This window comes from Typopeltis vanoorti, chromosome 24, assembly GCF_054136105.1.
Source record: "Typopeltis vanoorti isolate ZY-2024b chromosome 24, IOZ_Tvanoo_1.0, whole genome shotgun sequence".
Classification (NCBI taxonomy): domain Eukaryota; kingdom Metazoa; phylum Arthropoda; class Arachnida; order Uropygi; family Thelyphonidae; genus Typopeltis; species Typopeltis vanoorti.
Window position 1 is genome coordinate 57,103,746 of NC_143572.1, and position 17,341 is coordinate 57,121,086.

The 17,341-nt window shown below is 35.3% G+C and overlaps 1 protein-coding gene across 1 annotated transcript in view; it reads left to right on the top strand.

Moving 5' to 3' along the window:
- The window catches only part of Ziz (dedicator of cytokinesis protein Ziz), an 826,359-nt gene that overhangs the window by 508,430 nt on the left and 300,588 nt on the right, over nt 1-17,341 (top strand). The window contains exon 28 of the mRNA XM_090414187.1: nt 4,270-4,390. Coding sequence (XP_090270313.1) covers nt 4,270-4,390 — 121 coding nt within the window. The remainder of the gene's footprint in view (nt 1-4,269; nt 4,391-17,341) is intronic.

The window sequence follows — 17,341 nt, forward strand, 5'->3', positions numbered from 1 at the left end:
AAAATGAAAATATAATACTGATTATCTCTTTGATATCCCATTTCAGGGCCTCTCTTTGTCCTGGATTCTGTGCACCTGCCTAGTTATGGCACTGCATGGAACTCTGTTACACAAATTAGAGTAGATGGGATTGGATATGAAGATATCCAATCTATGGTTCACATCTATAAGCCATGGATACAATGGTGGCTTCAAACGGACATCAGAGATTAGTATATGGAGTAGAAATGAAGAGCTCTGTATTAGCGCCACTGATGTTTAATTTTTATATTAATTATATTGGCAGGATTTGATGGCGAATATTCACGTATTTGGTTGTGATGCAAAACTTTTGGTTAATAAAGGTGATGTCGAAATCAGGGCCGATTAAGGTCAACTGTTGTCCTAAGCACAGCCTGACAATGGTCCCCCCCAAAGGTTGATGCCAAGAGAAAAAAATACATTTATTAAACTCACTAATCTTTTGTTGGTTTTCTATCCAGCATCATCAGAGCACAAAGTAAGCCATTGTAGAAACAGTTTAAATTGACACTTTATACTGTTAAGGTTATTATGAACAACTGGATGTTAGTTTGCATAGACTCAACTTATGTTTTCATTAATGTAGGTAATGAAATTGTAAAGGAGTATCCAAGTCATGGTCTGCTAGACCACATTATGGTCTAACAGACCAAGTACTATTTTAAAAAAAATTGTAACAGACAACACAAGGAACTGAAGTCCTAATTTGCACCATCTATTGTTGGATAAAGAGAGAGAAAACAAATAATAATTAGATCTTAAAATGACTGTCTCTCAGATTTTTGGTAAATTTATTATTATTATGTGACACCTCCAGGGAGTTGAAAGACTCATCAAGGGAGGGGCACCGACTCTACAATTCTCTGTCTCCACCAACTGCAACTACACCAATGCCATCTACCACCCACCACCAGTATTTTCACAGACAATCACAAACATCCATGCCCATGGCATGATTCGAACCCACAGCCTTTTGGCTGGAGAGCAGATAACCACTAGGCCAACCAGGCTGGCAAAGGTTTGAGGTTTGGACATCCACCTCGGTGAACATGAAAAATACATCTGGCACTATTGTTATGGCAAGTTGAATCTAGCAGACCATGCCTTAAATACCACTTCACACAGGATCAATTGGAAGAAAACAAAAGTGCTACACAGAAATCATTATAAGTCATAGAGATTGATTTTGGAATTAACAGCAGCTTTAAAACATACTTCAAATCTCAAGAAGTATGGCTGTATCAGTTTACTAAAAATCTGAGAGACAGTTATTTTAAGACCTAATTAATACTTGTTTTCTCTCTCTTTATCCAACAATAGATGGCACTAATTAGGACTTTAGTTCCTTGTGTTGTCTGTTGCAATTTTTTTTTTAAACAGTCCTACTGTTATACCAAAGTTTTCTTTAGTGTACTCTGACAAACTTATTTTGTGCTCAGAAGATGCTGGATATAATACCAGCAAAATATCAGCTAATAAGTTAATAAATATTAACTATTTTCTTATCATTCTGTGTTGTGAATCAATACCATTAAATAAATTAACATAGTTTGTCTAACAGATAAGCTCAGGTGTTGATGGTTATTCATGACTTATTTTTCATGGTATTAACAACACCACAAATACTTTTATCACAAAGATGTTTTATTAACGCTTATATTTCGCTGATTTTCAACTCAGCATCATCAGATCACAACACACTTGTAAACGCGACAGTGAGTGAGTGAAACAATATAATTGCAAAAGACAAAAGATCCAAAGTCCTATTTTTTTTTGGCAACCTCTAACGGGGGGGGGGGGACGCAGTTATCCAGGAGTTTTTCTTAGGATAACCGTCTTCCAAATTTTTGGCAAATTAATGCAACCATATTTGTTAAGGTTAGGAGAATTCTTCAAAGCCATTTCTGACTCAAAAAATAATCTTTCAGATCTATAACAACTCCTAAATAGCACATTCGTTTTCCTCCATCTAATCCTGTGAGTGTCCAAACCATGGTCTGCTAGTCCCGACTTGCCATTTACAAGTGTGTTGTGCTCTGATGATGCTGAGTTGAAAATCAGCGAAATATAAGCATTAATAAAACATCTTTGTGATAAAAGTGTTTGTGGTGTTGTTAATACTGTAAAAATAAGTCATGAATAACATAGTTTGTGGTTGCTGTAATAGGCCATGGGACGCAAGGGAGATTGTGGATGACATTACAGTGACTACTGCACAAGTTATTACTATGGAGAAACATAGATTGGAAGGAGGAATGGTTACAGAAAGGAAAGGAAATGGAATATCCTTCCCTTTCTGTGACCACTCCATTATCATCTAATGAACCCTGAGTTCATTAGATGATAATTAATAACACAAAACTGGGAAGATCAATAATCAATCAAGATGATACAGAAATCTTGTAGAATGACTTAAATAGAATGGCAGTATGGGTTAATTTAATGAGACAAAGTATGAAGTCACGTAGCACTTTCGGAAGAAGAGATCACATGCTGTATACTTGATTGAATTGCACTGCAGGAAAATTGATAAAGTTAGAGATCTGAGGTAATTTTGAAGATTGATTTGTAGTTTAGAGCAGCACTTCCCAAATTGTTGGCCGCAGCCCCTTTGGGGGCCATAGGTTTTGTTAAGGGGGGACGTGAAATAATGAAAACAAATTTAAAATCTTTGAAGACTAAGTAGTTTTTTTTTATCTTAAAAGAAACATATTTAATTTTTATTATTTCTTTTTTGTTATTTTTTTTTTTAATGGAAAAAAAATCACACATTGGTTGCTCACAAATTTTGCTTCCTCCATATTTCAGCGTGTAATGAATATTAGTAATTATATACGCTTATTCATATAAGTTTCATTTCAAAGCAGAAATCTAAGAATTGCAGTTTCAAATATTTCACCTGATATTGGTGTAGCAGTATTGAAACGCATCCATCATATTAAGTTGCTATTAAACTTCTTTTATGTTTTTAGTTCTTTCTTTATTACTAATCGTTTTACGTTTCATGTGCTTGTACTGCAAATGTACAATAACAATATATCTATTTATTATTTAAATTGGGGGATATTTAATCCCACATTATTTCAGAGCCGAATGAAACTCTAAGATAGAAATCAAATCAAAGCGTTTCATGCCGAATATAGCAAACTATAAAAGTTCGGCAAGTCCAAGCGTAAGCAAATACCTGGGTGGTGCAATACCAGGTAACTCATAGCAAAGGTGGATAAAGCTAGGATCGCTATTCTTAGTATTTACCCTAATGTAAAACTCATCCCTTAGGAGATATATGTTGTTTTACATTAAGGGAGATAGGTCACTACCCAGACCGGTTTCAACCATTTTCAAAAAGTGAAGCCTTTTGGCTGTTTATTTCATTAATATATCTATCTATATTAAAATATGAGATAATGTGCCATGTCAAATGTGTATGTAAGATGCTAAAAATGTAATATTTGCATTTGATTTTTGCTATATTCACTGGGTATGTTTTATATTGAATATAAATACAATAAATATTAGAATAATATATGCCTATATTACGATTTTTTTTTCAAGGGGGGCCGTGAAATATTTTAATTTTTCAAAAGGGGGCCCTGACATCCAGAAGTCTGGGAAGCACTGGTTTAGAGGGTCATATTGAAAATGTTGCCAAAATAGGTCAGATTATTTAGATGTTGAATAGCACACTGACATGCAGGAAGAGGGGGAGATTGTTTCTCTTTATAAGATTTTTAATGATCCACATCTGGATTACAGATGTGGCCTTATTAAACCTGGTCATCTGGATTTCTTGGAGGAGAAGAGATTATAGAGAGGATCTAAAGCTGAATGATGATGATTGTGATGGGTCTGTTGAATGCTCCCTGTGAGGACAGACTGAAGGTCTTTGGGTTACAATGGCTAGTTGACAGACATAAAAGTGGGGTTATGATAGAAATGTAAAAGTTATTAAAAGAGTTTTTTAGGATTGACAGAGACTTTTTTTTTTTCAATACTGATAAAGAAGTGAGAAAACAAGGGTTCACTCGCAGGAAATTTTGTAGATGTTAGCAATGGGCATAGGGATTAGTTTTTTGGAGGGTGATGAATAGGTAGCAAAAGATGATTATGAGTACTTCATGAATGAGTTCAAGGATAAGTATAATAGGTTCCATCACAATCTTCATCTCCTAGAAATCCAGATGACCAGGTTTAATAAGAAAATAATAACCCTACTTATTTTAATGCTATTTATTATTTTTTTTTCAGATACTTCAGGAATATAAATTTGATTTCTTGCAAATTATTTGCTCCCATGAACATTTCATTGCCCTTAATTTACCCTTAATGAGAGGCAGTGCAGCTAGAGGACAGACAAAGAATATTAAAGGTCAGTATATAACCTCATTATGGATATAACAAAAATGGAAAATATTGCCAGTGTTTTGATTCTAGGTACAAATATAAGAAAATGCATTTTTTAAAAATATATAATGAATGAAATGCATTTTGTATAGATGAAATGAAACAAAAGAACTAAGTATTTTCTTACACCTTTATTTTTAACATAGTTATATTTCAGGGGGGAGGGGTTACTAGGCTTTTCTTATTTAAAGCTACATTTGTAGAAAAATATGTTTACGTGCTATTATTTAAAAAGGGCATTATGTTTTAATTGCATTCTTTTGAAAACATCATGCTATATATTAATACTCCATATCCAGAACTATGGCTGTCAAGTTTTCCACAGTAATGCAATGAGAAAAAAAGATTTTATCATATAAAACTGAAATGTACGGTTACTTTCTATATTAATGTTATAGAAGATGCACTTCCTATATATCCTTTTCTTCACATACCATTACACAGAAGCAAACAATCTGTTATTGTAGGATCTTTTTTTTTTTTTAATCTTTATAATGACTTCAGTATCTTATTTTCACTAGATAGTTCTCATTTATGCTATTGTGACTTTAAATTATTATTAAATTATTAAATTATTATTTATTTGAGAAGAACATGTAAGAAAGTTTTAAAGCAAATAAGAGTTGAGCAACTCTCAGATGTGAACTGTAGACTAAAATACACAAACATGATTGATGAAAAAATGAAAGAGTTTGAGAACAGGAACCAAACCTTGGAGATTCAATGGCAGATCCTGAAGAAAACATTGATTGATTCATCCAGAGAGGCATGTGGTGAGGTTGTCTGCAAGGATAGAAAAATCAGAACTCTGTGGTGGACACAGGAAGTTAAAGAGGCAGTGAAGGAAAAGAAAAAAAGCATACATATGAAAAGAAAAAAGAATACAGAGACAAGTGTTAAAAAGCTAAACACTGTAAAACTAGCTAAACAAAAGTCATGGGAAGACTTTGGCAATGACATAGAAAATAAATATCAAGAAGGTGGCAAGATATACTGGAGGTTATTGAAAAAGCTCAGAAATGAAGGAAATAGTGCTGTAGAATGAATTAGAAATGATAAAGGTGACATGAAAACTAGTGAAAAAGATATCCTTGATGTATGGAGTAATTACTTTGAAAAATTGCTAAATGAAACAAGCAGTGATGGCAGCACAGTGGTAAAAAACACTCAATAGACATACAGTCAGGAAAACATATCCATACTTGAAGTAAAAATGACATCAAAAGCCTGAAATGTGGAAAGACAGCAGGAGTAGATGATAGTCAACCAGAAATGCTAAAGTATGGAGGTATAAAAGTCTTGCAGTGGCTGCACTGCATAATTCAGAAGGCCAGAATAGAGGGACGAATTCCAGATGATTGGAGTAGAGCTCTCATAGTACCCATATATAAAAAGGGAAATAAAACTAAATGTGAGAATTACAGAGGTATTTCTCTACTGAGTTGAAAGTTTATTTTTCACTTGGTTAGACTATAATAAATTTAGTTTAATCCTTTATCCAAATGTGAGCAAACAAAGTTTGCGCCTGAAAATATCTCCAGGACCGAATATGGTGTTGTACTACCTTACTGGGGTAAGGTAGTGCAACTCATAGCAAAGGTGGAGCAAGCTGCCAACACTCCTATCCCAGTATCTCCCATAATGCAAAGCACATCTCCTTGCAGATATTATAATGTTATGCATTAAGGGATTGGCCACTACCCAGACTAGTTTCGACCTTTATTGAGGTCTCTTCAGTGGGAGCCAGGCCCAGTGGTGGAGATACCAGGCAGAAGCAATAGCGAAGTCTTCTTTACCTATAGGAGTTGCCGAAAGGTGTGCCACCTTCATTCAGTCCTGAAGATATTTTCAGGTGCAAACTTTGTTTGCTCACACTTGGATAAAGGATTAAACTAAATTTATTATAGTCTAGCCAAGTGAAAAATAAACTTTCAACATCTTTCTCTAAATCCAGAGTAATTTAATAAAAAAGGTGGCACAACTTTCGGCAACTATTATAGGTAAAGATGACCTTTCTATTGCTTCTGCCTGGTATCTCCGCCACTTGGCCTGGCTCCCACTGAAGAGACCTCAATAAAGGTCGAAACTAGTCTGGGTAGTGGCCAATCCCTCAATGCATAACATTATACATATCTGCAAGGAATGTGTTTTGCATTATGGGAGATACTGGGATAGGAGTGTTGGTAGCTTGCTCCACCTTTGCTACGAGTTGCCCGGAGTTGTACTACCTTATTCCAGTAAGGTAGTACAGCACCATATTCAGTCCTGAAGATATTTTCAGGCACAAACTTTGTTTGCTCACACTTGGATAAAGGATTCAACTAAATTTTTTATAGTCTTACCAAGTGAAAAATAAACTTTCAACATCTTTCTCTAAATCCAGAGTAATTTGATAAAAAAGGTGGCACACCTTTCGGCAACTCCTATAGGTAAAGATGACCTCGCTATTGCTTCTGCCTGGTATCTCCACCACTGGGCCTGGCTCCCATTGAAGAAACCTCAATAAAGGTCGAAACCAGTCTGGGTAGTGGCCAATCCCTTAATGCATAACATTATACATATCCTCAAGGAGATGTGTTTTGCATTATGGGAGATACTGGGATAGGAGTGTTGGTAGCTTGCTCCACCTTTGCTACGAGTTGTCCAAAGTTGTATTACCTTGAAGATATTTTCAGGTGCAAACTTCGTTTGCTCACACTTGGATAAAGAATTAAACTAAATTTATTATTATTCTCTACTGAGTGTTCCTGGTAAGATTTATGCTAGTATACTTGAGAAACAGTTGAGAAAGATTGTGAAAGAGAAGCTTGGTGAAGAACAAGCTGGATTCAGGCCAAATAGAGGCTGTTAGATTTCAGATTTTCACTTTATGACATATAGTTGAGAAATCATGGGAATATAACAAAGATCTGTATTTAAGTTTTGTAGATATGGAAAAGGAGTATGAATCATGTCCGAGAGAGAAGTTATTCAAAACGATACAGTTGTATGGTGTCAGTGGGGCATTATATCAAGCAATACTTAGTTTTTATTTGAGTTGTAAGTCAGCAGTTAGAATTGAAGGAAGTACAGGAAGATGGTTTAATGTTAAATCTAGTGTCATCTGCTCTGTTATTCATTATCTCTATTGATCATATTATGAAGGAAAGCCATATTAACCCCCAACCAGCCAGGACGTCTATAGACATCCAGCTAAATCTGGATACAATTCTGTAACACCTATTGAATAACATGGATAAGAAGTGCAATTCGGTCTCACTATTTATCCACCTTGGCCGGTAGGGGTGGTACGACATCAAAATTGGAAATGTTAATCTCAGCTCTTTACTTTATGCAGATGATGTTATACTTTTAAATAAATCGAGTACAAGTCTGCAAGATTTCCTGACTAAATTGAATAACTGTCATAATAAATTATGAAAATGAGCAATAGCAAGAAAAGACAATGAAAATAGGCAGAAGCATTGAAAATATCAATTGTATTGTGAATGGAGAGCCTATAGAACAAGTAAAACATTTCAGCTACTTAGGCACGATTTTTAGTGAAGGTGGGAAATTAAATATGGAAATTGACAACAGAGTCAACAAAGCTGGTTTGGTAGGAAGTCAACTGAATAAATTTATATGGAATAAGAGAGAAATTAGTCAAAGCACTAATTAGCTGTATACAGCACAGTGTTCAAGCCAGTTTTAACTTATGAATCTGAGAGTGGGTTAGAAATAAAACACTTGACCAAAGACTAGAAATCACAGATATGAGAGTCCTGAGAAAGATTAGGGACGTGAACAAATTGCATTAATGTCAATATCATATTAAAAACAAGGATATTAGGAAAGAACTGGACAGCGTTAGCATCCAGAATGTGTTAGCACAGTTAATCTCAGGTGGTAAGGTCACTTAAACAGAATCGGAGAGGAAAGATTAGCAAAACAAGTGTTCTCTGCCAGGTTGGCAGGAAAAAGACCCAGAGAAAGACCAAGATATTGATGGATTGATACAGTAAAAAGTGCCTTAGAAAACAGAAATATGACATCTGATAATGGAGATAATGTTGACAGATAACAGATTGATTTTGAGGAAAGTTGTAGATAGGAAGTTAGTGGTGATGTAAGTTTTTCATGTAGTACTATCATATCCTGTATACCCCTTGAGGGTACATGGCAGGAATTTGATGATGATGATATTTTCCTTGAAGCAATGTTTAAGTAATCCTGGTTCATTTGTGTAGTTCCTGTTATTTACGTTTTGATAGCTTGATTGTTGCTTAAGGAGTGGAGGTCTCCTCTGAGTTATACAGCTTTAAGGGTCAAAGCTGGATAACTCAGAGGAGACCTCCACGTAGCGTTTAAGGAATGTGGGGAACTGGCCATGGCTTCTGACCTAATGTCCAGCCCTCACCTTATCATGGTGCACTCTGTGTGCCCAAATTAACATGGAGAGAAGATGCAAGAAATAAGTTTCATTGTTATTGTTGATGGAAATGTTTTCTCACTGGTTCAGGACACAAGAGTATACAGTATACAGCAAATTTGAAATTGGAAGTGATCACCATTTAATATTGGAAGTGATCACCATTTAATTGAATTTCATGTGAAAAAAATAGCATGTAAGAAAATTCAAAAACATGAGCAGCTTTTGGAGGTGAAATGTAGACCAAAATATACAAACATTATTCACGAAAAAAGGAAAGCGCTTTCTCTACTCCTTTGAAACTTGGACTAAACTGTGTTAAAATGCCAGTTACAGATGTTGTTGGCAACTCCCTAGATCATTCCCTCAAAACACACAGTGATACATCATAAATTCCCATGGCTTTATTGGCATCAAGTTTACTCATTCCCTCATATTTATGCAAGTATTTTTGAGAAATGGATAAGAAAAATTGTGGTCTGCATAACTCTCCCTAACTTTGCATGATCTGCAAACAAGTTGTGTTTGTTTGCAGATTATGCAAAGGGGAGCTTTGAGAAGCACCAGCAGGATTCGCACCGAACAGAGGTTGTCAGGATCAGATTTTCACTATAAGATAAATAGTTGAGAAATCATGGGAATATAACAAGGTTCTGTATTTTAAGTTTTGTAGGTCTGTTAAAGGCATATGATAAGGTGTCAAGAGAAAAGGTGTTCAAAATGCCACAGTTATGTGGTGTAAATGGGACATTATATCGAGCAATACATGGGCTGCATTTGAGTTGCGAGTCAGCAGTTAGAATTGAAGGATATACAGCAAGATGGTTTGATTTTAAATAAGGTGTTAGATAAGGATGCACATTATCTCCATTGTTATTCATCATCTCTATGGATCACATTATGAAGAAAAGGGCCATTGAATCTGATATTAAAATTGTAGATAATAATCATATCTCTTTACTTCAGGCAGATAATGCATTACTTTTAAATAAATCCAGAATACAAGTCTGCAGGATTCCCTGCCTAAATTGAATAGCTGATGTAATAAATTTTATATGAAAACCAGTAATAAAAATTACAATGAAAATAGGCAGAAACATTGAAAACCTCAACTGCATCCCGAATAGTGAATGTATAGAACAACATGGAAAACATTTCAGCTATTTAGCAATGATTTTTAGTGAAGATTATTATTATTGTTAGACTATTATTACACAGTATCTCCGGTTAGTACCAAACTAACTATTATACACATAGAACCTATCATGTAAATTCATCTAAAAACATATCATATACTCACCACTAATTCTTGCAATCCATTCCACTCATTCACCACTCTCCATGTCCGCACAGTTAGCCTAGTGGCTTTGCGCTTCGCAACCATATGCCTGGGGAAGGAGTGTCCTAGGTTCGATTCCTGTCAACGACGTGAGGAGTTTAAGGATCTTCCTCAGCCATAGCCAAGTTAGCCGGTCTTGGGCGTAGACAGCAGGGTTTTTTCCGCCAGTTTATCTGGCGTTTTTCATCCTACAAAGCAGGCAAACCGGTCTTGAGGACACATGGATTACAGTCAGGAATACTGACCCAGCCATTGGTCTGATTTGTCAGCCTATGCCGGTTCCGGAGCCCAGATAAAATTTGGGGGGACTAGATGGTACTGTGAACTCCCGTAAAAAGGGAGAACGCAGTATCATCACACGAAATTTATTTATTTTTACCACTCTCCATGTAAAAAATCTAGTCACCACACCTCTACTAACTACATTCTTGCACAGCTTCCATGGATGACCTCTAGTTCTCTGATTATTTTTCATATATTGAAAAATTTCCTTTCCATCAATTTTATAAAACCACTTTAACTTTTAAAGTTTCTATCATGTCCCCTTCTTTTCTGTCTATCAGTAAAAATCTTGTAACCCACAAACCTTCAATATATCCTCATAGGGAGCATTCTACAGACCTGTCACCAGCTTAATCACTTATCTCTGAATCTTCTCTACCACCTCCTAGCCCCTAAGAAACCCAGATGACCAAATCTCTGAACAAGATGCAGCCAAATCTTAGCCTCATAAAGAGGGATAATAACTTCCCTATCTTTAATTATTAGCATGGTTTTCAAAATTCAAGTAATCCTTTGAGCCATTTTACCAAATATTGCAGTATGTTCTGTGAACATCGCTTCTCTGTCCACCATTATCCTCAAGTCCCCAGCCTCATAAATTTTCCAAATGAACCATCTCCCACAGATCTAAAATCCTCCTTAACTTATAATTTTGTTGGTTGTGATTTCTTCCGGTATCATCAGCCCATCTCCTGTCCTATCTCCTGTCATCTCCTCCCTGAAAATATTATTATTATTATTATCTGAGACCTCCAGGGAGTCCAGGACTCATAGTGAGAGAGGTTATAAATCAACATTTCATCAGATGATATTCTATAACACCCATTCAGAAGTATGTACACCACCATATCACCTCCTTTTTTTCTGTTAACTAGAGTCTGTAATCCACATACTTGCAATCTGTCTTTATCTAAATCTATATCTGGGTATAATCTTTGTAACTCTTCTTTACCCTTTCCACAGCTTCTTTATCCTCTTGGAACCTGGGAGATCAAATCTGTGCACAATAATCCAGGTGTTGTCTTTTCAAAGCCTTATAAAGAGGCAAAACGACTTCCTTATCCTTACATGTCAAGATTCGCTTCAGCATCACAACTATCCTCTGAGTTGTATTTGCAACTTTCGCTATGTGACTTTTAAACTTCAAATTCCTATCCACCAATACACCAAGATCCCTTACTTCCTTAGTTTTTTGTAGCATAAACCTGCTAATATAACATGATGCTGGAAATCTCATCACGCCAAATTGCATAACCTTACGCTTGCTAACATTAAACTGTTAGCCATTTTTGTTTGCCCAAATTTCCAGCCTATTCAAATCATTTTGTAAGTGCTGAATATGAGTAACATACTGATTCCCCTGCCTATCTTTGCATCCTCAGCAAACAATTGCACATCTCTTGTTAGACCATTCCTAATCTCATTACTGTATAGATTGAACAACAACGACCCAAGGATTGAACACTGAGGTACATCACTGGTCACCTTAAATCAGGCAGATTCACACCCACCGTATACCACTTTTTCATATCTGTCTGTCGACCATCCACTGATCCAACTTGAGAATTTATCTTCCAATCCCATATTCTTCAGTTTATGTATGCAAAAGCTGTTCATGTGGTTCTTATCAAATGCCTTAGCAAAATCCAGCATTACCATAGTGTATCCATTACCTTTATCCAACTCAGCTATAACATTGTTATTAAATATGAGCACATTGTTAAAACTTGACCTTCCTTTAGTAAAACTTGCTGCTCTATGCAGAATATAGTTTGTTTGTCCACCCATTTCTGATCTGAGTTCTTACCAACTTTTCTAAAATCTTCACTACCACACCAGAGATACTGATAGGTCAGTAGTTAGACACATCAGTTTTTGCGCCACCCTAGTACAATGGCACTATCATACATTCCTTCCATTCCTGTAGTATCATTCTTGAGTTGAGACTCAAGTTACACAAACAGGTGAAAAGCCTAGCCAATTTGGTTGAACATTCCTTTAGCAAACATGCTGATATTCTATCTTTCCCTATTGACAATGCAGACTCTTCAGCCTCATTCTCATGCACTTCTAATTCTTCATCCAATGTAGCAGTAGCACTGCACCATGCTACATACACCTGGTTGATATATCTTAGCAAAGTGAGCACTCATTAATTAAACAATCTCATTAGCTTCTGGCACTAGAGTTCTATCTGCATTCAAAAAAGTTATTCTTCCACATTCATTCTTTCTTTTGCTTGAAGCATAATGATAAAATTATTTTGGATTGCCTTTTGCCTTGCATAGCCAATTCACTTTAGCTTCCTGCACTTTAGAATTCCAATTTAGTTTTCTGCACAATACCTGTCACTTTTCTGGTCTACACTTTATGTATATTTCATAACTCCTCTCACTCTTAGTTTTATGATATTCTTTATACATCTTCTTCTTCTTGTGGATCTCTTGCCTAATAAGGTTGCACATCTATTTCACTCCCAACCTATTTATTCTTTGAAAACTAGAGATATGGTTGGGTACCACCTTATTTAAGCACTTTTTCAAATATTCCCATGCATTACTGACATTTTTCCCATTCAGTAACTGATACTATGGGATCAAAGAGAGTATTCTCCTAAGTTGATCATAATTTCTAGTTTTGTAGTTCAGCATGTAACCTATTCAAATAGGAACATCAGTATAATTAAATACTTCCCAAGAAAGCACAGCATGATCACTGTCTCCAACTAGTGGGAAAAAAGTCATATTCTTAACAGAGATGCCATCTGATGCTGTGAAGAAATGTAGTACTCTTTGACCTCAAGTTTCTTCTTTCACATGCTGCTTGAGAAAGTTATCTCACACCAATTCAGTAAATTCCTTTTCATTCTTGTCATGATATTTCTCATCATCCTCATCATCATCAAATTCCTGCCATGTACCCACAAGGGGTGTACAGGATATGATAGTACTGCATAAAAAAATTATATCAATACTAATTTCCTATCTGATTTTCCTCCAAATCAGTCTGTTACTTATCAAGACTCCAACATTATCAGATCTTATATTTCTATTGTCTAAGGCACTTTGTACAGTATCAATCCACCTATATCTCGGTGTTTAAGACCCGGTATGATGAGATGTGTGTGAGATAAAAGGACCTCCTAGATGAGTCTTTGACTCCATGAGGTCTTGTTTAATAATAATAATAATAATAATAATAATAATATATCTTGGTCTTCCTCTGGGTCGTTTTGCTGCCAACCTGGCAGAGAATACTTGTTTTGCTAATCTTTCCTCGCCCATTCTGTTTAGGTGACCATACCACCTGAGATTAGCTCTGCTAGCGCATTCCTGAATGCTGACAATATCAAGTTCTTTCCTAATATCCTCGTTTTTAATATGATATTGCCATTGATGCCATCTGTTCACGCCTCTAATCTTTCTCAGGACTCACATATCTGCGGTCTCTAGTCTTTGGTCAAGTGTTTTACTTCTGACCCAGCTCTCAGATCCATAAGTTAAAACTGGTTTGAACACTGTCTTGTATACAGCTAATTTAGTGTTCTGACTAATTTCTCTCTTATTCCATATGAATTTATTCAGTTGACTTCCCACCATACCAGCTTTGCTGATTCTGTTGTCTATTTCTATATTTAATTTACCATCTTCAGTAAAAATCGTGCCTAAGTAGCTGAAATGTTTTACTTGTTCCACAGGTTCTCCATTCACAACACAGTTGACATTTTCAATGATTCTGCCTATTTTCATTGTCTTTGTCTTTTTATTGCAGACCTTCATACCATATCTATTACAACAGCTATTCAATTTAGTCAGAGAATCTTGCAGACTTGTAGCGGATTTATTTAGAAGTATAACATCATCCGCCTAAAGCAAAGAGCTGAGATTAACATCTCCAATTTTGATATCATGTTTAATACCACTTTCCTTCATAATGTGATCCATATAGATAATGAATAACAGAGGGGATAATGTACATCCTTGTCTCACACTAGATTTAACATTAAATCATCTTCCTGTACTTCCTTCAATTCTAACTGCTGACTTACAACTCAAATAAAGATTAAGTATTGCTTGATATAATGCCCCATTGACACCATATAACTGCAGCGTATTGAATAGCTTCTCTCTTGGCACCTTATCATATGCCTTTTCCAAATCGACAAAACTTAAATACAGATCTATGTTATATTCCCACGCTTTCTCAACTATTTGTCGTAAAGTGAAGATCTGATCCTGACAGCCTCTGTTTGGCCTGAATCCAGCTTGTTCTTCACCAAGCTTTTCTTCCACAATTCTTCTCAACCGTTTCTCAAGTATACTTGCATAGATCTTGCCAGGAACACTCAGTAGGGAAATACCTCTGTAACATGATATTTCTTTTCTACTCAATCGATGTTTGGATAATTAAATTCACCTATAATGATCACTTGTTTAGTACCCATAAAGCTAAATTGGCAATGCATTTCTTTGTCCCCTGCAACTGATCTGCCAGGTCTGTAGCTACAATCCCCATATATTTAATTTTGTTAGCCTTCACTTCACACCAGATAGCCTCAAACCCACTGCTATGTGGGACATTTACCATCATTGTTTTCTTGTGTTTCTACCCTAACTGAAATAAGTAAGCTGATATCATTAGTAGTATTTCTCCTCTTCTTTCATCTCTTTTGTCATTCCTAAAAAGAATATACCCATTACACTCAATCCCACTTACCATATCTGATTCTGATAGCCAGGTTTTACTAATGCCAACAATCTTAGGCCACATCGTATTCAATAAAGCAACGAACTCAATTCCCCTTTGTTTCTGATGCTCCTGGCATTTGTGTATAGACATAACAAATCATCACCTAGCCTATTCTTATGATTAGATATACAATCTATGTGGCCTTGTTGTGAACTTTCTCTTTTTCCTTTCCAGACGTACTCAAAAAGTCTGAACCTAAAGCATATACTTCCCCTCTTCACCAGATGCATAACCATGTTCAAAGCCATTTGTATCTTTATCATATTTGCATACCATAGCTGAACTTTCACACACATTTCCCCCGTTCCTCCCTTGATCTAGTTTCCATAAATGTCTGCATCATGTCTCATACCAATAAGTAATTTTATCAGGCTCCTGCTGCCAAATGAATTCAGGTGCAGGCCATGCCTCTTATACAAGTCTATTCTACCATCAAACACACTCCACACATCTAAAATATTGCATCCATTTCTTTACCATCTGTAGAAATTCCATGTGAAGGTTCTTTTACAGAACCTTCACATGGAATCATTTGCTATCATTGCCTTCCTTTTTTAACTAGGTACTGTTTTATCTGGGTAGCAAATCTACAATTTTTACTCTCTCACATTTCTTTCTTGCTTCTTTTGACAGAGACCTTTTATATACTCTCTCATGCTATATTTGTTGCTGCTTAAATTATTAGTTCCTACTAGAACTACCATCTCTTTTTAGGATCTGTTTTTTGATTATGTTTGTCAAATCTTTCATTTTCAACCCCAGGAATCTAGAAGTAGTGACTCCCTTGGCATGCACAAATTTTAAGAATGATCACTATGCTTCATCACCTGTTTTTTCTTAGATTTTAATTGACTTACCTTGTTGTTATTATTATAGACTTGGGTGTCCTGTGATAAGTCTCCATCTACATCTATATCCATGCAACATCTATATTAATACAAGCAGTAGCTGCTACTGCTCAACATCATTTTACAGTTAACCCATTGATTCTGCTTTCCAGTTGCTTTTTCATTAGTTTATCTCTGTTCTCTTGAATAGTTTTCTCACAAAGTATTCTCTACAAAAAGACTTTTGATGGATCCCTTTCTTGTCTCTTTCTCAATCCTTGTCAACACATGACACTAATTTTGAAATATTTTACATATAGGATTGATTTAAAAAAAAATTACAAGTAATTTATTAAATAATTTTCATTATGCTACTTAATATTTCATTAACATTGTACTACTAACATTTTCAAAAATGGTTGTGATAGATTGGTAATAAAGTGAAATCCTAATGTAATCTCAAGTGCTGTAATGGAAGTTGGTCATTTATTAAATTTTATTTATATGCCTATCTGTGTGGTATTTATTTTGAAACTATTATGATGTAAAACATGTCCCTTTAATGCATATTTATGTATTTTTGCTTTTGCATATATTCGTTTTTTTTTTATGTCTCTTTGTTTCAGTGTAGTGAAACTTATGTAATATATTTCAATTTTTTTGCATCAAATGTAAAGTAATTTTTTATCTTTGTTGATTTTGATTTCATAATAAGTGATATATCCAGAATAATAACCAAGATGAAATTAATTGAAATATATTTTGAAAAAAGTATTTTATGCAGTATTTTGCTGCTGCTTAAGTTACAGCATTACATGTTTTAAGTAATCATCAAAAGCCTTTATATATATAAATCTTATTTGGTTTTTTCTTTATTTTACATTTGGCTTGAACTTATGATTTTTACACATAAGTTTGTATTAGCTAATCACATAAGTAGCAATTTAAATACATTTTGTTTTGTCTTGTAACAAACAATGTAAAATGGCTAGTAAATTTCTTTCTAAGTAGAGCATGTAAGGCTGTAAAAGTAGCATTTCATTATTAGTTCACTGTGATGTGTTTAGGTATTTACTTACCTTATTTTCATATTATCACTTGCTGCAGAGGACAGTGGCGACACTTTGGGTAAGTGATTGCTGCAATTGTTTAGCCTGTGCATGCTTCAGAGCCACTGACTTGTGCTTGGGAGTGTTGGCTGCTGTCTTGGACACACAGTCACTGCACAATATGCAAGAGAGGCACTATATGAAGCAGAAGTTTATGTACACATCTAGCTAACATGAGGATACCTGTTAGTTAGGATAC